At 47.3% G+C, this 23,219-nt stretch overlaps 2 protein-coding genes across 2 annotated transcripts in view; one reads left to right on the top strand and one right to left on the bottom strand.

Annotated features, from left to right (window-relative positions):
- Positions 1 to 1,216: 1,216 nt before the first annotated feature.
- On the bottom strand, positions 1,217 to 19,283 carry EIF4EBP2 (eukaryotic translation initiation factor 4E binding protein 2). The gene is made up of 3 exons (XM_062213875.1): positions 19,086 to 19,283; positions 4,412 to 4,597; positions 1,217 to 3,294 (listed from the first exon to the last, which is right to left on the bottom strand). Exons 1-3 carry the CDS (start codon positions 19,228 to 19,230, stop codon positions 3,263 to 3,265), a joined length of 363 nt encoding a protein of 120 aa, XP_062069859.1. The 5' UTR covers positions 19,231 to 19,283; the 3' UTR covers positions 1,217 to 3,262.
- A 437-nt stretch (positions 19,284 to 19,720) lies between these two features.
- LRRC20 (leucine rich repeat containing 20) overlaps positions 19,721 to 23,219 on the top strand; it is a 108,087-nt gene continuing 104,588 nt past the window's right edge. The window contains exon 1 of the mRNA XM_062215324.1: positions 19,721 to 19,982. The gene's annotated coding sequence lies outside the window, so the exon portion shown is untranslated. The remainder of the gene's footprint in view (positions 19,983 to 23,219) is intronic.

Here is a 23,219-nt window from a genome sequence, read left to right as displayed (position 1 = left end):
TCCCTCTCAAATTAATTTTAAACAAGCTATTATAATAAAGGCATAGCAACTTTTTCCTTGCCCTGTGCCCCTCTCTGGGATCATCTGCTGAGGGCCAAACCAGCTACTGTGGAGTAAAGACATTCATGCTGCCCTATGGAGAGACTCCTATGTGGAGGCATCCAGCTCACAGCTACAGGGAACATGGAACTGGATTCTCTAGTCCCAGATGACAGCAACCCCTGCCTACATCTTGACTGCAACTTCATGAGACCCTGCACCAGAACCATCCTTGCTAAGCCTCAAATTCCTCAAGCACAGAAACCAACAGATAATGCTTGTTTGTTAGGATACTAAGTTTAGAGACACTTCGTTACACAGCAGTAAGTAACTAATACTCTTCCATCAGAAGCCAATACCTAGAAGCCAGTGTCTCTGCTCCTGTGCAACACTAATTAAACAGAAAAGAGAAGAAGCGAGCTCAAGGGTTTGTGCTATACAGAAGGTGGAAACCTGACAATGTATGTGACCTGCTGAAATCTGGGAAAAACGCATTTCCCATCATGAAGATTGATTGTCCCCAGAAATACAGAAACATGGCTTCCTCATAAAAGAAAAGAACCGTCTCATTCAAACGGTAAGTTAAGGGTGCTTCCCCTCCCAGGAAACGCCAGGACACAGGACACATACACAGGGCCTCAGCCATGAGGTTCCTTCCAATGCCCAGAGGTAAACCACCTATTGGACTCCAGCCGGCTCTGAAATGGTTCTGTAAGGCAGGGCACAGAGATGTTATCTGTTGGAAGTTTCTCTTGCCTTGTGACGTGATTTTAAAATTATTTCTAGAGGCCAAAGTATTTCCAGTTGTGGCAGCCTGCAGGAAAGACCTGCACCAAACAGTGAGGAGATCCCTGTAAGGAGGGCAAGGGACAGGGCAGCCTCTGAGTCACACAAGTGACACTCCCAACAAGCACTAGGAGGCACAGCCTCTGATTAGGGGCCACAGGCATCCTGACACTTCCTGAGCTGAATCCAGCAATAAGATGGAGAAGAGGCAGCTCTTCCGCCCTCCAGCAGACTGTTAGTTGCCAGCAGGAGTCAGATTCCAAGAGGCCAAGGCCAGTGTAAAAGAATGAAAAGCTTCACTCCCAAAGAAGCAAACTCCCCAGGGTACAAAGAGGTCCTCAGCAAGCTTCTTATGCAAATGACTACGCAACTTAGTTTTCCAAAGAGTATGTAAAGCGAAATTTGGAGTTTAATTAAAATCAGAACAGGGACACATTCAACAAACAAAAAAAAAATACTTTTCTGATTATCAGGTTTTGAGAGTCAAAGCATCCCCCAAACATTGGAGATCCAGCTTATTCCTGAGACATCAACCATCACAAAAGGTTTTCACTCTTTGCACTATTCACATTTTGTAGCAGAAAACAGAACAAAGTTCCACAGACATCCCTCCTCTCTTCTTCCTACAATGTGTTCACAAACAGGGGCGTTGATAGTTCCAAAGATAAACAGCTTTCTTTCTTAGCTGATCAGGAGTAGCCCTGCTCTCACCCTGGAGTCTGATTGTTGCCAACTTCCAGGACACGGTGGCTCCTTTACTTATGGATGCATTCATCTATGAGAGGAGTCCCACTCCTGGGATTACCGTGCCAGTCCACAGCCCCAGGACAGGCAGGAGGCAAGGAGGGTGAATGAGAAAGCACAGGGCCAGCAGAAAGAATGGGCGGGTTTCCTGAACAACCCACAGCAAGGCAGAATGATCCAGGTTCACAAACCACTCTACAAACTGCAGACACACACACCCAAGTTGGGGGAGGCAGGAGAGAGCTCAGAAGGGACGGGGATGTGACACAGAACAGCAGACTTGCCAATGGACATTTCCCACCTTCCTAACACTGGATGGTGTTTAATTAAAAAGTTGCTGTTCAGAATTGTACTGAAAACATATCTAAAAATAGGTCTGTAGTCATCTTAAAAATAAAAGGTTACTCCTCAAATAAGAGCAGTAACAGGTATTATCAGATACCAACACTAGAGGTATCTTTGAAGTGGATTTGAAAAACAGCCTGGCAGAGAAGGGAAAGAGGGAGGAAGGAGGAATGAAGAGGAAGGGGAAGTCCGGAGTACAGTGGGAAAGGCAAGAAAACTGGGAGGAACACACTCTGAAGCCCATGCTTATCTATCCCAGCAGTCAAACAAAGCAGACCAGCCAAGGGAAAGAGAGCTCTTGTCTTGGAATAACCTGAGAGGCAGCTTTAAACTCACATAGAGGACAACAAATACGACAATGCTCATTGGCTCTTAAAACAGCGACTGCTGGGCCGGGGCATGCCAGAGATTCAACACTCTCCAGGGGCCACCCTCACGGATGACCTGGCACAACACTGCCTTCGGGCTTTCCCCACCAGTGGAGGCTGATGCGCCTCTCTGACTTGGGATGGACTTGCTCTGGGGGCAGATAAACCACCGGATATACAGAGGACTCTGCCAGCAGTCAGAGCAAGCAGGCAGGAATGGCAGGGAGCAAAGAACAGCCATTCCTGAGGGCTCTCTTCTGACACAGTTTAAACATGTCTGCACACACATCTATGGAAAGGAATAGCGGGATGGACTATGAGGCCAGGGCAGAAGGCACTCCTCCCAGAGGAAAGAGGGGAAGGGGCTTCAAAATGTGTCACAGGGTAACGCTACCAGAGTCGCACAAACCGTGTGCCCTCCTGAAGGACACACGCTGAAGGTAAAAGGGAGAGCAGCTCTCTCTTTTGACATTTCCTCTGGTGGTTGTAAAGACCCAAACCTACAATATTGCAGCACTGAAGCACAGGCAGGATCCAGAGCCAGGGAGGAGAGAGGAGGTTAAGGAAAATGAACAATGCAGAACCCGCCAAACCTCTGGATCCCTTTGCCGGAAGCCCCAGCAGGAAGTTATCGGGGTGCTGAGATTTGGTTTGGGGCAGATCTGAGGGGGGATAGGTGGTTTTCAATAGAAAAATGACCAAGGAAGCTGGTTCAAATGTTTCTGCTACGGACTGCTTGGTTCTACACAAATACTCCCAGGGCCTTCAAGCTAATCTAAGTGGGAAGGGTAAGAGGAGAGGAGGAGAAATGGTCAGATGCAGCTCATCATCCCATTATTTGGCACCTGCAGGAGGGGGGCAGTGCAAACTGCAAGGGGAACTGCTGGTGCTGCCTCTTGTCTTTCCACTGTGGATCCTATTGGTCAAGTCAGGTACACACAGGCCTCCATGCTGCTGCTCTTCTAATCCTTGCTGGAGAGTCAGATGTCCATTTCAAACTGAGCATCATCCCCTGGTTAGGACAAGAAAATGAAAGGTTTAGCACAAAAGGGAAAAGCAGAGTTTCAACTACCATTCCCACTTCACAAGGGTCATAAAATAACCCAGAATGCCCTACTCCCTGTTGCCTTAAAACAATGATTCTGCTTTGTGTTGGCTGGTCATTTTAGTCTGAAAAAGAATGGCAGTCATATCACCCATAAAGAGGCACATTGTGGGGAAAAGACACAAATGACCTTTTCCAGTGTTGTCCTGTCCACAGGGTAACCAAGCAGCTGCTCCCTAGAGCTCATTACTGCTCATCAGTAAGCATTCTCTCCTTGTGGCTTTGAACCTGGGCCCTGCTCTGAATCAACACACTGTCCATTGAACACTCATTTGGAATCTGAAAAAGTAGAATGCTGGCTCATGCCCGGGGCCCCCACGTGCAACTCCTGAGATGTACTTCAGGAGCTGGTCACTTTCACCTCGCTGTTCTTCTATAGAGAGGACTCCTGACTACAGGTGTGTGTATATGTGCATGTGAGCAGAGCAGTGACTACAGGTGTGTGTATATGTGCATGTGAGCAGAGCAGTGACTACAGGTGTGTGTATATGTGCATGTGAGCAGAGCAGTGTTTACGTAAATCTTATAGGCAGCTCTGAGAAACAAACCACTCTGCATCTCTCCACACCACAGAAAGGACATTCTTTTTGTTAGAAACAAGGTCTATTTCCTGAAGGGGACAGGAATTTGGGCTTTGAAATTGTTTCTTGCTTTCCTTGTATGTGCCATCCCTGGCCAGGCAGTCCTCAAAGCACTGTTTAGGGAATCACCTTCTGAGCTGACCATTCCCTGATTTTGGATCCCTCTTCCCCATAGATAAAGTAGATTTGATTATGATTTAGAACTCAGGGTTTCAATAAATTTGGGGGGAAGAAGGGCAACCTTAGAGATATTTAACTGAACATCAGTTATCACCAAAACATCATTTTTTCTTTTTAAGTATTTTTTTACAGATTCAATATACTCTGTGGATACAATTCTAAGAATATAATGCTATTCCCTTCCTCCCTTCACAATATTTCTTCAGCCTATAGCAAACTAACACTCAGCTTCCCATAGCAACCCTCTTGATTGCTACTCTTACCAACTGCATGCTTCCGGTCATGATTGTTTAAGTTGTTCAAATTGTTTACTTCTACTTTGGAGTCTTCGATTAAGGTGCCAGGGCTAGTGACTCCTGGAATATTGGGCAGATGACAGGGCGGGGTCTGAGCCATTGGAGAATTGCGACGATCCAACAGAAATTTTCGATCATAAATGATTCGGGTTCCTGGAAAACAGGGGTGGAAGATTTTGAAACAAAGGGCTAGTAACATAACATTACCCAATAATTTATTTATTTTGGAAATGTCCTTCTTTTACAAAAAATTATTACTGGTTGAAAGGCAGAGTAATAGGGGCCCGCACTGTGGCATAGCAGGTTAAGCCTCTACCTACAAGGCCAGAATCCCATATTGGTGCTGGTTCGAGATCCGACTGCTCCTCTTCTGATCCAGCTCCCTGCTAATTCTCCTGGGAAAGCAGAGGAAGGTAGCCCATGTGCTTGGGCCCTGCATCCACATGGGAGACCCAGATGAAGCTCCTGGCTCAGCGCTGGCCACAGTAGCTATTTGGGGAGTGAACCAGTGAATATAAGATCTCTCTCTCTCTCTCCTCTTTATAACTGCCTTTCAAATTAATAAAAAATAAACATTAAAAAAAAAAGTGTAGAGAGATAGAGATCTCCCGTCTACTGGTTTTCTTCCTGTAACAGTCAGGGCTGGCCCAGACCAAAGCCAGGAGGCTAGAACTCAATCTGGGTCTCTCATATGTGTAGCAGGGAAGAAAGCACTTGAGCCATTAGCTGCTACCTCCCGAGGTACATTAGCAGGAAGCTAGAGTTGAAATCTGAGCAAGGACTCAGGAATTTAGTTTAAATGCCACGCAATCCTAACCCTCCAATCTCCCTGCCCGAGCATAGGAATGAACAGGAACGTCCTTTCTTCTGCTTCTGCCAGGGGAACTCCTGTTATCAGGAGTGCAGCTCCATTGCCACTTCCTTTACAAAGTCACCCCTTTTGGAGAACATGCTTTCTTCTCCTCTTACTCTATGCACATCACCCAGTGTAGGTCCTGTTTGTCTCTCCAACTGCTTTCTCTACGGACTTCAGTTCCTTATACCAGGGCAATGTCTTATTCATATCTGACCTATGTCCTAACATTAAGATCTTCAAACAAAACTTTTTTTTTTTTTTAAAGATTTATTTGAAAGAGTTACAGAAAGAGAGAGAGAGAGACAGAGAGATCTTCCATCTGCTGGTTCATTCCCCAGATGGCTGCAATGGCTAGGGGTAAGCCAGGCCAAAGCCAAGAGCTTCATCTGGTGCTTGGGGCCCAAACACTTGGGCCATCTACTGCTGCTTTTCCCGAGCACATTAGCTGGGAGCTAGATCAGAAGTGAAGCAGCTGTAACACAAACTGCCACCCATACAGGTTAAGCCCCAGGTCTCCAAACAGAATTTTAAATGAAGGAATAAACAAACACATGTGAAAATAGACAGTTGCCTTCAGGCTAACAGCTTTCCAAAGAGGCACGCACTGAGACTAATTCTTCCCAGAAAGAGCTATGGCAGAACTCTCTATTGTACAAAACATTTACTCACAGCTAAGTGCTTCCTGACTGTGTTACAAACAATAATTGTTCTTAAGAGTATATTATTAGCCATAAAAAGTTATTAACACCTGCCTCTTACAAATGGCCAAAAGGTATATAAAGAGGTGTTCTGCATAACTAGTCATCAGGGAAATGCACATTAGACCCCAAGGGCTATCTCCCTCTCACCCATTAGGGTGACTACTACCAAAAAGACAGAGATAACAAGTGTTGGCAAAGATGTAGAGAAAAGGGAACCCCACATACTGTTGGTGTGAGGGTAAAACTAGTATAGCCATTATGGAATACAGAATGGAGGTCCCAGAGAATTAAACAGAGCAACCATATGCTGTAGGTGTAGTACTCCCACTTCTGAGTATATATTATCCAAAGAAAAGGGAATCACTAACTCGCAGAAATATTTATACTTCCAAGTTCATTGCACCATTATTCACAATAGCTGAGACACAGAAACAAGTATCTGTCAACAAACTTAACTGTGGTATATATATATTCAGTAGAATGTTGTTCATCCATAAAAAGGAAATCCTTGCATTTGCAACAAAATGGATGAAACTGGAGGACAATAAATCAGACTGAGAAAGACAAATACTTCATAATCTCCCCTCATGCATGACAGAACCTAAAGAAGTCAAAATCACAGAAACAGAGTGGACAGTGGTTGCAAGAGGTCTGTGGGTAGAAGAAATGGGAAGATGTTGGTTAGAAGAAGCAAACTTCCAGTTTTGAGATGAACAAATTCTGGAGTCCTACTGTACAGGATGGTAACTATAGTTAACAATGTATTGTATGCTCGAAATCTGCAGAGTATACCCTAAGTACTCTCACCACACACACACAAACTAACTGTGCTAACACCATGGTAACCACTGCACAATACATATATATAGCAGATCATGAAGTTACACAGCTTAAATCTGCACTTTGTCAATCATACCTTATTAAAACTGGGGGGGGGGGGGAGGAGGCTGCTGCTCTCTCCTTTTGTCATGTTCTCCCCAAGGTACTAATGACTTAAATAAGACAAAACAAAACACAACCAGCAGATGCCTGGATGTGGTGACCATTTACTGACAGGTGCTAAAGAGGGTGACAGTGAAGGGGGGAAGTGGCAGCCCAGTGTATGCACCAACCTCGCCTAAGGAACAAAGGGGAGCAGTCAGTCAGAGCTAGCTCTCCCACAATGGGCTGCTCTAAGGGGGGGGGGGGGGGGGACGGGGACGACCTCCAACTTAAAGGCAATACTATCTGTAAGAGCAAAACGACACATGAATTTACCCGGCTTAAAGAATGAGAGTCTACATACTACCTGCTGGTAAATGCTTTAAGATCCCAACTGAAAAGAGTACTCCTGTCATAGTGTAATGCGAGTCTGACGCACAGAGTTCCTCAGACAACTTGTGACAGCCATAGTCCCAGAAACAGGCACATGCTAACAAATCTATCTGAAACGTGAGGAAGCTATGCAGGTACTACAAGATGGGAAACCCCAGAGGCCGGCACTGTGGCTCAGCAGGCTAAGTCACTGCCTGGCATGCTTGCATCCCATATGGAAATGCCACTTTGTGTTCTAGCTGTTCTGTTTCTGATGCAGCGCCCTGCTTTTGAGCCTTAGAAGGTGGGAGATGACCCAAATGCTGGGCCCTTGCACCAGTGTAGGAGACCAGGATGGAGTTCCTGGCTCCTGGTTTTGTCTCATCCAGCCCTGGCTGCTGCAGGCATTTGGGTAGTGACCATGGATGGAAGATGTCTGTCTCTCCCTCTCTGTCACTCTGCCTTTCAAATAAATAAATCTTTAAAGGAGGGGGTGTGGGGGGGACTCCAGAGTCTACACAAAAATGGGAGGAGGCATTAACATTCATCTAAATAAATGGGAATGGGAAGAGCCTACAAATTCAATTTTCTTGGGATTAATACTTGCAGTAGTACCATCACACTTGCACAAATGCTGGTAAGTAATTTCCTTTCTACTAGATGCAAAATAGTTGAACTAGTGTCTTGTTCAGTGAAAAGGTCAATAACCTCTACCCTGCAGCCCCCACCCCCTAACTAACATCAGGAATTGAGACTAACCATATTCTCTAAAAAACACAACACTACAAAATCAGCCAGCTAAGTGTCTCAGAATGCAAATGGGCTTAAACATCCTCATGAGGGCATCTGGTAGCACATGAAGGCATTTTAAAGAAATCTTTAAGGTTTCAAAGCAACACCAAAGAATATCAACTTTCTTTTTCACTATTTCTGCTACATTTATCCTGCAATCATATTTGTAATTGATAAGGAAGATATCTTGTTTTCATAATAAACTAAGATAAATATTTTGCCATAATTAGAACCTACAGAAACAGCATTTCTAGTGTTGTAATATATAGACATATGCATCAGATTATTTTTTTCTAAATCCTAACTAAATTAGAATCCCTGGGAGAACCTGGAAATTAAACCGCTAAGTTCCCCAGGTCATTCTGGTACTCATCAAAATTTGAGAATGATTATACAAAGACAAAGAACCCAACTCCATCCTCCCACACAACTAGTATCAGCGGTTTAGGAAGATGAAATACCAAAGAATTACTGAACCAATGAAGGGGGCTGCAGAGATCATCTCGACCAAAGCTGAAACCCAGTGAAGTGACTTAATCAAGGTCACAGTTAAGCAGAAGCAAAATCTGAACCAAATTTGCATTCTCCTGCCTCAGCCCAGCCCTCTTTCCACTATTCATTCCAGTTTCTACAACCTCCAAGAGTGGGAGTAAGCTGTCTGTAGGGAAAGTGGAAGGGTAAGGGCCAGCACTGTGGCAGAGCGGGTAAAGCTGCCACTTACTGTGCTAGCATCCCATATGGGTGCCAGTTTGAGTCCCAGCTGCTCCACTTCCCATCCAGCTTTCTGCTATGGCCTGGGAAAGCAATAGAAGATGGCCCAAGTCCTTGGGCCACTGCACTTGCATGGGGGACCTGGAAGAAGCTCCTGGCTCCTGATTTTGGATCAGCCCAGCTCTGGCTGTTGTGGCCATTTGGGGAGTGAACCAGTGGATGGAAGACCTCTCTGTCATTTCCTCTGTCTTTAATTCTACCTCTCAAATAAATAAATAAAATCTTAGAGAGAGAGAGAGAAATTCACCTCCTGTTTCTACTGTTACAAAGATTTTGGCGTGAAGGCTCACAATGACTTGTGACTAGATTAACATCAGCCTCAGTAGGAAAGCTTTGTTATATTTCCTCCCTTGAAGAGCATCTGGGGAAGTCAGAAACCATTCATTCCTGGTTTATAGATGGCATACGTTGTATAAACATTTTCAAGTATAATTTTAGGACAAAGTAGAAATTTGCCTTTATGTTGTTCTCTGCTTTGTAAAATAAAGCAACAGGGCTAGCATTGTGGCATAGCGGCTAAAGCTACCATCTGCAATGCTGGCAATCCACACAGATATCAGTTCATGTCCCAGCTGCTCCACTTCCTATCTAGCTCCCTGCTAAGAGTCTGGGAAGGCAGGAAAGATGGCCCAAGTGCTTGAGGCCCTGACATCCGTATGAGAGACTCAGATAAAGTTCCTGGTTCCTGGCTTCAGCCTGGCTCAACCCTGGCAGTTGTGGTCATTTAGGGAGTGAACCAGCAGATGCAAGATCTCTCTCTCTCATCTCTCTGTAACTCTTTCAAAATAAATAAACCTTTAAAAAAAATAAACTCAAAAGGCATCTGGAAAATTGTGAGAAATGAGGCATTCAGGACAGCAGAAAACTTAATTTAACTTTCAGAGGGTGAACAATTTCAATTATTTTGAATGGAAATTTGAGGATACCTCAAGTTTATGAAAGGGACCGGCATTGTGGCCTGGAGGGTAAAGCCACCACCTGTGACGCTGGTGTCCCATATGGGCTTTAGTTCAGGTTCTGGCTGTTCCACTTCCAACCCAGCTCCCTGCTAATGTGCCTGGGAGAACAGCGTAGGATGGCCCAAGTATCTGGGCCCCTGCCCTATGTGGCAGACCCAGAAGAAGCTCCTGATTTCAGACTGGCCCAGCTTCAGCCCTTGTGGCCATTTGGGAAGTGAACCAGTGGATGGAAGATCCCTCTCTCTGTAACTCTACTTTTCAAATAAATAAATATTTAAAAAAAAAAAAAAAAAAACCTCATGGAAATGGAAACAATTTTTGGTGCAAAACATTTGAAATTAATGCAGAGTCAGTCTTCAAAGAGCTAATGAAAAATGTATTGTGAACAAACTATACATGTATATGTCCCTTGTCCCCCCATGGAACCCTTTATTTATTTATTTTTAAATTTATTTATTCATTTGAAAGTCAGAGTTACACAGGGAGAGAAGGAGAGGCAGAGAAAGAGAGAGGTCTTCCACCCACTGGTTCACTCTCCAGTTAGCCGCAACAGCCAGAGTTGAGCCAGTCTGAAGCCAGGAGCCAAGGGCTTCTTCCGGGTCTCCTCCAGGGGTCCCTCTCCCCCCAAAATTCTTTGTTCTCACAGATAGGCAGGCTAAGAGCTTCTTAAAACTTCTGTCAGCTCAGGCTGCCATGGCATAGCCCTAAAAAACACAAATTCCCCTCACAGTCCTGGGGGCTATTAGTTAAGGGGCCCACATGGATACTTACTGATTAGGACTCTCTTCCTAGCTCACAGGTGACTGCCTTCTCACAGTGCCCTCAGATTCGCAGCCCCTCTCCAAGATCTATTCTTCCAAGGACATCAACCCCACCATGGGGGCTCCAACCTAATTAACTCTCAAAGGCCCCATATCCTAATACCATCACATTGGGATTTAGGGCTTCAACATTTGAATTTGGGGGAGTCACAATGCAGTCCATAACACACCCTTTGCACACATTCTAACTTCATGCTTCCAACCTGCTCCTTTCAATATGTGTAACATAAGTGTAAATAGGCTGAAAAGGAACCTGATGGCTGACATTATCAGGATAATACGGACATAAAACCAAGCCCCGTAGATGAAAATGAGGGGGGAAAAAAAACCTATCCTTAATATAAAATCTAGAAATCTGCAAATAGAAAAAAAAAAAACAAAAAACAAGAAGGCCAATGACTAAAGTTCAAAACTATGCTTGCCAAGTCAGCTAGTACAGAAACAAGGTCACTGGAGCCTAAGGGCATCTTCTTGGTTTAAATGACAATCGATCCATGAATTAAGCTATATACATCTAATAAATGATATGCTGAAATAGACCCACATAGAGAAAGCCCAATGTGACATGCTTAACTTAGATGACAGTAGTTCTTATACTGACAGGGTCATCCTTTATAAAATTGTGCTTAACTAAGGCTGCTTCCAGAATTACAATTAAGCATTCCCTCATGCAAACAGCCAGCCTGGAAAAAGAAGCATTAAGTAACTTGCCCATTTCACAGCTTGAAGAAGCTGCTGACAAACCCTCTAAGAAGGCTGGGCTGGACCTGCACTCTCACACAAGTGTCTCAAGCACAAAGAGAAAATGTAGTTAAACAAGGATGTCTTCATGGGACTTTATTCATCCAAGAGGAAATTTTCTCAGAAAGCCCCTAGCAGGTATATATCCTGGGACTTGGCACTCTGCCACTTAAAAAAATGAGGGAAACTGTGACAACACAGAACAGAAAACCAACAGAGTCAGCCACATTTATGCTTAATATTTACCTAAATCTTATACATAAAATTTTTAAACTTTTTAAAATTAAATTAGGGGGGCCAGCACTGTGGTGTAGCAGGTAGAATCACTGTCTGCAGTGCTGGCATCCCATATAGGCACCGGTTCGAGCCCCGGATGCTCCTCTTCTGATCCAGCTCTCAGCTGTGGCTTGGGAAAGCAGAAATTCCTTGGGCCTCTGCACCCATGTGGGAGACCCGGAAGAAGCTCCTGATTCCAGGCTTCAGATAGGCGTAGCTCCGGCTGTTGCAACCATCTGGGGAGTGAACCAGTGGATGGAAGACTTCTCTCTCTGCCTCTGTTTCTCTGTAACTCTGCCTTCCAAATAAATAAATAAATCTTAAAATAACTAAATAGAATCGGAAAGTTGGGAGGTGACAGTATATACACAGTAGCGCCTCACTGACAAGATGTACGCCGTCATTGTTGGAATTTCACAGTCTGCACTCACACAAACCCAGGTGGTAGAAGCCAATCACTTCAAGTGGCCTCTTGATGCAGTCAAAAGACAGTGAACATGAGATGTGGGGTTGCTGCCAATATAACTAACAGACTGACGGCAAACTTGAATGAGGAAGAGTACATTTTACAATAAGAAACAGTATGGCATAGTAACGGCATAATCCAGTAACCCACTGCTTATGATCAAGTATGATGCATGGCGCCTAACTGCACATGCCATACTTTCACAGGCCTGCTAGCACAGCTTTGTTACACCAGCATCAGCACAAACGTGACAGTAGTGCTTTGCAGCACACTGCAAAGACCATGACATCACTAGGTGGCAGGAGTTCATCAGCTCTATTATAACCTATATGCCCACCGTTCTATATGCCATCTGCATACCTGTTCTGGGGGAAGGGTACATACAGCAACAAAAGCCTTATTTCCCATTGTAGGAAACCAACTGTTAATATTTGTAATTGACTACCAACTCTAGGGCATTAAATGATATTATTTAGAAATGCAGAGGTACTAGAATGAGCTAAAAGAGCTTACAAAGGTTTCTCTGGAGAGTAGAAGTGGAAACAGGGATGGGGTATGGGAATGCTGCTTTCTGTTGTTAGCCTCAAACTAGGTAACTTTTAAAACTGTTACTTTCATAGGCATTAAAAAAAAATTTTTTTTTGTGGGACGGGGGAGGGCCAGTACTGTGGTATAGTAGGTTAAGCCTCCACCTATGACACTGGCATCCCACATGAGCGCCAGTTCTAGTCCCGGCTGCTCCTCTTCTGATCCTGCTCTCTGCTGTGGCCTGGGAAAGCAGCAGAGGATGGCCCGAGTGCTTGGGCCCCTTGCACCAGCATGGGAGACCAGGAAGAAGCACCGCACCCGGCTCCTGGCTTCGGGTCCACGCAGCTTGACTGTTGCGGTCATCTGGGGAGTGAACCAGCTGAAGGAAGAACTTTCTCTCTGTCTCTCCTTCTCACTGTCTGTAACTCTACTTCTCAAATAAATAAATCTTTGGGAAAAAAAAAAAAAAAGACTGAACTAATAAATCCCCATCCCCTAGATTAGGATGTCAATTACGAATGTATTAACACATACTACACTTTTTTAAAAAGATTTATTTATTTATTTGAAAGTCAGAGTTACACACAGAAAGGAGAGGCAGAGAAAGAGAGAGAGAGGTCTTCCATCTGCTGGTTCACTCCCCAATTGGCCACAACAGCTGGAGCTGAGCCAATCCAAAGCCAGGAGCCAGGAACTTCTTCCGGGTCTCTCTCATGGGAGCAGGAGCCCAACGACTTGGACCATCTTCTACTGCTTTCCCAGGCCATAGCAGAGAGCTGGAATGGAAGTGGAGCAGCCGGGACTGGACTGACACCCATATGGGATGCAGGCACTTCAGGCGGCAGCTTAACCCGCTATGCCACAGCACCAGCCCCAACACATACTACATTTATTCAACACTGTGTCCAAGGCTCTGCCAGGGCAATTAGTGAAGACAAACAAAAGACATCCAGACATATAAGGGAGAAGTAAAACTATCCCTATTCACAGATAAACATGTATAAGGAAAATCGCAAGGAATCCAGAAAACCAGAATCATACGCATGTATCCTCGCTTGTTGAGCTTTTCACTTTTTTTAACTATTCTATGACACGAACATTTGTCCATCTGTCAGAGCATTTGTTCTAGATATCTGAACCATTATTTATTTAGATACAAAAATACTCGATGGTTTTTGAGTTTTGGCTTCAAGCTGTACTCTGAGAACCAGGTGAAGAGGGAGCATTTAAAAACTAGGGTGAGAAGGCCAGCCACAGCCTGCCCAGGAGAGCCAGCTTGAGTCCTGGCTGTTCCACTTCTGATCCAGATCCCTGCTATAATGCGCCTAGGAGAGCATAAGATGGCTCAACTGCTTAAGCCCCTGCTATCTCCACATGGGTTATCTGGGTAGAGTTCTGGGTTCCTGGCTTTGGCCTGGCCTGGCCCAGCCCAGGCCATTGTGGCCATTTGGGGAGTGAACCAGTGGATAGAAGAGATCTCTAACTCTGCCTTTCAAAGAAATAACTAAACCTTAAAAAAAAAAAAAAAAAAAAAAAGCAAAATAGCCACGAAGGATGGGCTTTTTGGCACTTGGGAATTCCTGGCTTCTGGCTTCCTTCATTCAGCCTGGTCCAGATCTTGCTGTTGCCACCGTCTGGGAAGCGAATCAGAAAAATAAAGATCTCTCTCTCATTCCACCTTTCAAATACATGAATAAATCTTAAAAAAAAAAAAAAAGCCACAGTTCAAATTTCAAGTCCACACTACTCTGCTTCCAATCTACCTTCCTGTTAATGCACCTGGGAAGGCAGAATGGTGTCACAAGTACCTGAGTCCCTGCCATTCCTGTGGGATACCTGGATGGAATCCCTAGCTCCAGGTGTTACAGGTAGTAAGGGAGTGAACCAATGGTTGGAAGGTCCCTCTTTCTCTTTCAAACAAAATTTTAAAACCAAGCAGAAAGCACACTGGCTGGAGAGCTAGCTGCTGGGTAGAGGAGCACACAGGTTCTAAGAGGCCTTCACAAAGCACTAATAAACAAATGTGAGCAGAGTAGCCTGAGCCCTAACCTACTGAGTTTTAAGTGATTCTTCTACAATAAACAAAGCAGCAGAAATCCATTAAACATTAATTTGATCACCTAAATACTTGGGAGCCAAGAAAAAATTCTCCTGGCCTTTCTACAACAAGCTATCTTCCTCCTCAAACTGTTCCTCTCTAGCCAGATGAGCTAGCTCTCTCCACTCTAACCCTACCTGACCTGCAAATATTTACACACTCACTCTCTTTGTCAAGCCTCCACAGTATTTCCATGATCTCTCCTGTAAAACTGTCTTTAAGACTCTGGTCCTCAAAAGGTCTCTGCCAATAACCTCGGCAGTGTTGGCTTACAGGCTCATCATTGTTCCTATTTCATGCAACAGGCTTCAGGGAAGCAGAAGGGGGCAATGCACAGGCATGTCAAGCAGGCGCCACTAGCAAGCTCAACAAGCTCTCTTCCAGGTCAGACTGCAACCGATTTAGGCCAACAAAGGTGCTGCCTTCCACACAGTGCACTGCCTTGAGGATGAAGTATGCTGTCTTCTCCAGGCTCAGAAAACAGACCCTCAGCAGCCAAAGCGCACCCAGGGTAAGAATAAAAGGACATCATCTTCAATAAATACTTTGGAAACTCATGAATACAAATTACAGCTGAATCCCCTATGGAATGACAACATCTATTATGGTAAGTAAATGCCATCTTGCTGGAGCACAGAGCGAAGTGATCGAACACTCTTCAGTGTGTTTTTCACGTACTTCCTGAGTGTAATAAAGAAATCCTTTGGTTCTTAACTGAAGCTAAAGAGTCAGATAAGCACATTTGTTGGTTCAGAAGTTATTGTCCTAGAATAAACCCCACCCAAGGTCACCAAACAATGCTATGATATGGTCAGAAATTGACCTTCCATCCTCGAATCTACAGACAGAACTAGATTCATTCCTCCCAAGGAAGGACCCAGATGCAAAGCAGCCCCTCACCCTTATTTTGATCAAGCTCACTCTAAGTGTACTATTTGGCCTTCTCCCTGCCTTCTCCTTTATTTCCAGACCCTCCCAGTGGCCGTCAGGTAAATCTGCCCCCAGCGAGCCAGTCACAGCAGAGAGGAAGAGCTACAGCATGAACAAGATTTCAGACCATCAGAGCCAGTTCCCCTCTGCTGTTCTCACCATGGCAATAACACACTTTTCCACAGCTGAGGAGGATGTCAGGCAGGAAAAGACAGACAAGAAGTCCGTTTCTGCTCATTCTCCGGAGCTCAACCCTCCTAGGAGACAGCTCAGCACCCAGCAAAGCAGTCAGGAAGCAGAACCACATCAGCTAGCATTCTAGAGGTAGGGAAGTTTCTAAATGTTGGCAAATGTCCTTTCCTACTAAGGCAAGTATCCTAAGACAGTGGAGGACAGAACGGTGAGAACAATTAGCATACTAAATTCGAGGTGACCCACTGACACTAATTAGTTGTATGATACTTTCAAGAACTTAATTTTCCGTGTCTCAGTTTCTCTCAATTATAAAATGAACTCATTAGGTTTCTTCCAGCTAACCAGTGTTAAAAATGAAGTCAACTAAAGTAACCTCACCTTCCACTGAAGCTGGAAGTAACTTCTCAATGGAAGAACCAAATGTCATCCCCACTCCACCACAGGTAAAAATATATATATAAAATAAAAACTAAGGACAGTTATTTATCTTAAATGCCCTCAACAAAGAATAATAATATAAGTAATAAGAAATCCAAGAGGTTACACCAAGTACGTTTCCTCCCATCATTCATATCCCAAACTACAGAAGAAACTTTGAAACACCTACATACAGGGCATGCTGTGCCTTCCGATCCGGAACTCTGTCCCTGCCCAGTCTGCTTATTCGAGGCATTCAGCACATCCACTGTCACTCTGGAATGCTCTGACAGCTAGGACACTTCGCAAGTCTGAAGCAAGAACTGCTAATCTTCCCCCTTCCCACTGAACAGGTTTCCAATACAAATCTACCGACTTATTTTTCTAAGTGCTTCCAAGTCTGAAATATGTAAGCCAATATTTGATACTCTACTGTTCCACAACTAAAAATCTTATCTATTGCCCCTCTTTTCCTTTCCAAACCAAAATTCTAAGCCCATTCAGAGCAAGGACTGCATTTCTTATTTTTGTCTATTGTCCCTTTTTGCACAAAGCACTGCACTGAGCTCACAAAACTAAAAATACTGAAGCACATTAATTCAGTTGTCTGGAGGTGACCATATAACAACAAACTCTCTCATCTTGGTTCAGGGAAATAAAATTACATGGTGAGAGGGAAGAGAACGTAGCAAGAGAGATGAACACAAAGTATCAGAGGGCAAAAAAGGCGCAAACAGGGAAGGAATCAGTAAGTACTGATCACCAAAATAGTATGGTGCTAACTGCTATAAAAGTTTAAACCCAGTTGCAACACTGCTAGTCTTACAAACATTAAGTAAGCTGTGGGTAGTGGGTTAAGGTGCTGCCTGCAGCACCAGCATCCCATATGGGTGTCAGCTTGAGTCCCTGTTGTTCCACTTCAATCCAACTCCCTGCTAATGCACTTGGGAAAGCAGCAGAAGATGGCCCAAATACTTGAGCCCCTACACCCACGTGGGAGACCTGGAAGATGCTGCTGGCTCCCGACTTTGGTTCAGCCCAGCTGCGGCCATTGTAGCCATTTGGGGAGTGAACTAGTGATGGAAGACCTCTCTCTCTCTAACTCTGCCTTTCAGATAAGTAAGTAAACCTTAAAAAAAAAAAAAAAGAAAGAAAGAAAGAAAAAAGAAAGCAGGGGTGATTGTGTATGTTGGCAGGAGGAACAAATGAATTAGTATTTCTTCCCAAGCATTTTAAGAACTATCTCAGACTAAGAGACAGTCTACCACCTTGAAAGCAACACTTAAAAGATTATGCCTGTACTTTCAAAGCATGGTAGCTTAGCTGTCAGAAACATGCCAAAAGGGCACCCACTTCCCTCAGGGGGATGATGATTACGATATAGGTGAAAGCATAGTTTCTTCCTTGAAAAAATGACAGCTGAGAGCAGTTGTTGCTGTGAGGTTCTGGACTGCTGGAAGCACAGGCATTTTCTGACCACCACCACAAAGCAGTCTGAAAGGACCTTGGAAAACTATACCCATTTTCCTGCAAGCTATCAGTTCAATCAAGTTCAAAGCAACCCAATCTGGAGCAGACTGGCCTGCCAAAGTCGTCCGCAAGCTAAAAGCGCACTCAAACGCAGGGCAGGTCTTGAGCAGGGCAGATCAGGAGGGAGGCTCTTCAGTGAGGTGACCCCTCCCCCAGAACACCAGCGTTTTCTTCTACCCAGTTCTTCACACGCACCCATGAACTTCTGCCGGGGTCATTTCCAAGTCTCCCAGGGCCGCCACCCTTCCCCCAGAGTGGCCTGGCTGGATTCCTCCGTAAAGCTCCCTGCGAGATTTTTATCCCTCGATGTTGGCAGGGAGGTCTCCGCACTCGGCAGGCCTCGCTATTGTGCAATCGATTCGCCGACGGCCCAGGCCTCGCTGCACCCGATTGGCCGCGGTACAACTCGTGCGCCCAGCCCACAGGAAGGAGGCGGGCAAGCCTGCACCCTGCAGGGGCTGCCAGCGAAGTCCCCACCCTCGAGCAGGCGGCCATCCCATCACCAAAAGAAGGCAAAGTTCTGAAGTTAAAAACAGGAGGCCCCTCAAAATCCCTTTCCAGTCCCCCCCGCCCCGGAGGGCAGCCCAGTCCGCAGGCAGACAACCTTTGAGCTCCCTTTCCCCGTGACCAACGCAACACGCTTCACCCCTACCCCAGTGTTAACTTGTAAACATGTTCCAGTCACTCCGGAGAGCAATGGCTGAGAACCTCCCTCCGCACGATCCAGCAGCCCACCCGGCCTGACAATGGCCCCCGGGATCCAGCCACGGGCGGAGCCGCCACACTCCTCCCCTAAGGCCGCCCCCACCGCGCTCCCCTGGGCTCCCACTCGAGCATTTTTTTTTTTTAATCGCGCCGCTCGGGGCCTGGGGACTCCCCCCACCCACCCGCGGGGCCGCGTCCAGCAAAGTAAACAATGGTGTCAACGCCAGGCGAGGCTTCCAGGCTCCTCGAGCCGGCCTCCTCCCGGTGTTCCCAAAGCAGCAAACCAAACCATCGCGGGGTCCCGCGAGCAAATTCCTCTAGCCCCACTTCCTTTTAAAGAGGTCCTGCACACAACTCCAAAAACCAAGTCTTAACGTGCACGATCTACTGCAAGGCGCGGGGCGTCACGAGGGGCCGAATCCCGCGGGGAAGGAGGCGGGAGCAGGAGGAAAACTGGGTCGAGTGCATTCCGCGGGAACAAGGGCTTGCTCTCCGCACCGGGGCTGCGGCGACCCCGAGTGGGGTCCCCGGGCGGCGCGGCCCAGGGCTGGCCGAGGCTCACCTCCCGGCGTGGTGGAGAAGAGCGTCCCGCCGGGCGTGGTGCAATAGTCGTGAGGTAGCTGCGCGGCGTCGCTGATGGGCACGGTGCGCGTGGGGATGGCACGGCTCTGGCTGGGCTGGTGGCCGCTGCCGGCGGACGAGGACATGGCTGTGGGCGCGGGCTCTCGGCTTTGTCCGGCGGACGGGCGGGCAGGCTGGCGGGCGGGCGGGCGGGCGGGCAGGCAGGCAGGCAGGCAGGCAGGCGGGCGGGCGGCGGCGGCGGCGGCGGGCCCGGGCGGCTCCGGCTCCTCAGGCGGGCGGAAGGGCGCGCTCCGCTCGCTCCTCGCTCGCTTTCTCTCCCTCCCTCGTCCCGCTCCGCTCCCGCCGCCGCCCTCTCAGCCGCCGCCGCCGCCGCCGCCCGATCCTCCGGCCTCCGCCAGCAGCCTCAGCAGCAGGAGCAGCGGCAGCAGCGGCGACGACGACGACCGGAAGCGGGCGAAGGCGGGAGCCAGAAGGAGTTCGGGAAGCGGGTCGGCCGGAAGTGACGGTGCGGGTGGGGCGGGGCCGTGTCCAGGGGGCGGGGCCCGCTCCGGTGGGCGGGGCAGGGTGCGGGAGGGGAGCTGAGTGAGGAGTTTTCGAGCCAGGCCGGGGCTGGCGGTGAGCTTTCTCGGTGCTTAGTCGTCAGTCCGCACTGCTTGAGCTGACTTCGGTGTCCTATCCGTACTCCTAACTGTTCATTGTGAAATACAAGCCGTGCTTGCACGATGTGTTTTTTAAAAATTAAGCAGAGCAGAAAGGGTTAAGGTGCCACTTTCTCCCAGGGACAACCACTCACGCCAGAGGCCATCCCTGAAGAAACACAAAAAGCGACGTAGCAACCTTAGCAAGGAAGAGCCCACCAGCCGTCCACGCCGCAGAGGTAATTCGAGGCTCGGGAGAGGACTCCCGGCACGCCAGGGACCTGGAGAAATCCGCCTCTGGGCTCTGCTCTTGTCACGGGGATTCTCCAACCTCTTGGTCTCACGGCCTCTTACCATTCTTAGAAAACGTCGAGGGTTTCAAAGAGCTTTTGCTTGTGTAGCTTGTGTCTACTGATCGTTTCTGCATTGGAAGTCAGTACGGAGAAGCTTTTTAAATGTGCGTGGATTCTGGGTGTGACGTGGGTAACATTCCCCTCGAGGTTTTATTACTCCATGTTATCAGCCTGGGTAGCCCACTCGGTGCTGGGCAGAGAGGAATCGGGGGGGGGGGGGGGGGGGCTTTCCCTGGGGGTGGGGGAAGGCTTGGGGCCACCTGCAGTGTGAAATCCTGGCTGCTTCCAGGGGTGCTAGTGAGGCTGCTGCAGGCCTTTCTGCAGGTGCTCTGTCTTCCTTTCACACACACAGGCTAATTTCTGTCTCCCTGCCGAACAGCTTTACCGTTGTCTGTGCCCACCAGGAATATAGGGAGGCTCTGGTGTTCCCATATCCCTTGCCAACACTGTTAGTACCTGTCTCTCAGCCACCCCAGTCAATGTGAAGCGGTAGCTCATGGTGCTTTCAGTTTGCATTCCCCTAATGATAAGTTATGTTGAGTCTCTTCATGTGCCTGTTGGCTATTCCAGGGTAGGTCTTCTTTAGAGAAATGTCTGTTCAAGTCATTTGCCCTTTTTTTTTTTTTTTCGGTCAGGCAGAGTGGACAGTGAAAGAGAGAAACAGAGAGAAAGGTCTTCCTTTTTCCATTGGTTCACCCCCCATTGGCCACTGTGGCCAGCACATCGTGCTGATCCGAATCCAGGAGCCACGTGCTTCTCCTGGTCTCCCATGGGGTGCCCAAGCCCTTGGGCCATCCTCCACTGCACTCCCGGACCACAGCAGAGAACTGGACTAGAAGAGGAGCAACCGGGACAGAATCCAGCGCCCTGGCCGGAACTAGAACCCGGGGTGCCAGCGCCGCAGGCGGAGGATTAGCCTATTGAGCCATGGCACCAGCCATTTGCCCATTTTTAAATTGAGTTATTTGACTTTTTATTAGTGGAGTTTAAAATACCTTTATATATCCAGAACACTAGAGCCTCATCACATTTACTGTTTACAAGTCCTTCCTCCCATTCTGTGGTGTCCTGAGTGGGGGTGGGGGATAGAGGGCTGGTCTCTGATGGGGTTTCTGTAATCAGAGCCAGACCAGCTCTTTCACTGGGGATCCCCAAGGTCAGTGTCTTGCTGGTCCTTGTTCCCCAGGGAGCCCAGCTGAGGCTGAAAGGGAAGGAGTACAGAGACTGCATCTGTAGAGCAGCGCCCAGCTGTTGTGGGCATTTGAGGTGTGAACCAACAAATGGGAGATCTCTCCCTCTCCCTCTCCCTCTCCCTCTCCCTCCCCCCCCTCCCTCTCCCTCTCCCTCTCTCTCTCCCTCCTCCTTCCCCCACCCTCCCTTTCCAATAAATAAAAATAATTAATTTTTTAAAAGGACTTGAGCCAGCCCTCCTCTTCCTAGCCGATCCTGCATCCCTGACTATAGACATCTTGGAGCCTGAGCTTCATGTCCGCCTGGGGATCTGTGATGAAAAGTGGCCTTTTTCTGGCTAGCTGCTCCGTCTCCACTTTTCTCAGTCTGCAAGACAAGTCAGTATTTGTCTCTCTGCCTTGCTTTCCAGCTTCCAAAACCTGGTTGCCATCGCTAGTCCACCTGCCATACCTGTTCCTGACTTTACAGTCCTTATGGATTTATGTCTTTTTAAAAAAATGTCCTTGGGGCCAGCGCCGTGGCTCACTTGGTTGATCCTTCGCCTGCAGCACCAGCATCCCACATGGGTGCTGGGTTCTGGTCCTGGTTGCTCCTCTTCCAGTCCAGCGTCTCTGGTGTGACCCGGGAGGGCAATGGAGGATGGCCCAGGTGCTTGGGCCCTGCACCCACATTGGAGACCAGGAGAAAGCACCTGGCTCCTGGCTTCGGATAGGCGTAGCTCTGGCCATAGCAGCCATTTGTGGGGGTGAACTAATGGAAGGAAGACCTTTCTCTCTGTCTCTCTCTCTCACTGTCTAACTCTGTCAAATTAAAAAAAAAAAATTTAAATTAAAAAAAAATTTCCTGTACATTCATTTTAGAAGGCTTAATGGTAGAGAAGAGATAAAACACGGATGTTTAATCTACCGTGATTCACTAAAGGTAGAGGGCAAGTGTTTTTGCAACAACAGAAATAGTTTATTCAGAGAAGTAGGTGCTGAAAAGAGCCTGGGTGAAGTAGAAGAATGGACACAGGCTGGGCCTCCAGGAACAACCTTTAGAACCTCACAGAGCAGCTCCCTGAACCAGAATCAGGAAACTGGGAAACAGCTAGCTGCTGTCCCAACTACCACCGCACAAGTGGATGTCTGGAGCGACCCTCCTCTCTCCCCACTTCACTCAGTTTTGTTTTTAAAAGATTTTTATTTATTTATTTGAGAGGTAGAGTTACAAACAGTGAGAGGGAGAAGCAGAGAGAGAGCTCGTCCATCTGCTGTTCACTCCCCAGATGGCCGTGTGGAACCAGTGCCCACGTAGGGTGCACAGGATTAACCTACTATGCCACACTGCCGGCCCCCTTCGCTCAGTTTTAATTCAGGTCTTGAGTGAGGACTTGAAACACGTTGCTACAGAGAAACATGAAAGATGTTGTTATTTTAGATTTCCAGCGCCTGCATTATAAGGAAGGAAGTTAGAGCCAGAAGGAAGTGAGTACAGGTTGCGAGCACGCTGTAAAAAGTAAGAAAGTGTGTGACGCCAACGTGTCTCGGCTGCACAGGGTGCGCAGCCCTCGCCTTTCCCACCTCAGCTGGTTTCCTTCCTGAGGGCCTTGGGGAGTGCTCTCTCACAGTGTCCCCACCTTGCCTTGGCTCAGGGGTCAGCAGACATTTCCCATGGAAGGTCAGAAAGGGAGTGCTGGAGACTTTCCAAACCAAACTGTCTCTGTGTCGCAGCTATTCAACGTGCAGCTGTTCAATGCAGTGCAAAACAGCCAGGTCGCTGGTGTCTGAATGTGTAACACTTTCCTTCCCAGCAACAGTGTGGCCTGTGGCCGTGGGTGGAAGACCATGCCTGTGCTTCCACTGTCCATTGAGTGAACGCTTAATGCACAGCCACTCTGGGACTGAGGGATGTAGCCACGAAGAAGACACATGGGGTCCTGCTGACCCCTCC

This window comes from Lepus europaeus, chromosome 17, assembly GCF_033115175.1.
Source record: "Lepus europaeus isolate LE1 chromosome 17, mLepTim1.pri, whole genome shotgun sequence".
Lineage (NCBI taxonomy): Eukaryota > Metazoa > Chordata > Mammalia > Lagomorpha > Leporidae > Lepus > Lepus europaeus.
The sequence above is the reverse complement of the archived record's forward strand: the minus strand, read 5'-3'. Positions and strand labels throughout refer to the sequence as shown.

What these genes read in the sequence shown, in the direction of transcription:
- EIF4EBP2 (XM_062213875.1), bottom strand. Translation starts at nt 19,230, where the DNA reads ATGTCCTCGTCCGCCGGCAGCGGCCACCAGCCCAGCCAGAGCCGTGCC. An exon ending in CTTCTCCACCACGCCGGGAG is followed by an intron (nt 4,598 to 19,085) that starts GTGAGCCTCGGC and finishes CCTGTTTTCCAG; the next exon opens with GAACCCGAATCATTTATGAT. An exon ending in TGACCGGAAGCATGCAGTTG is followed by an intron (nt 3,295 to 4,411) that starts GTAAGAGTAGCA and finishes TGTCCTAACCAG; the next exon opens with GGGATGATGCTCAGTTTGAA.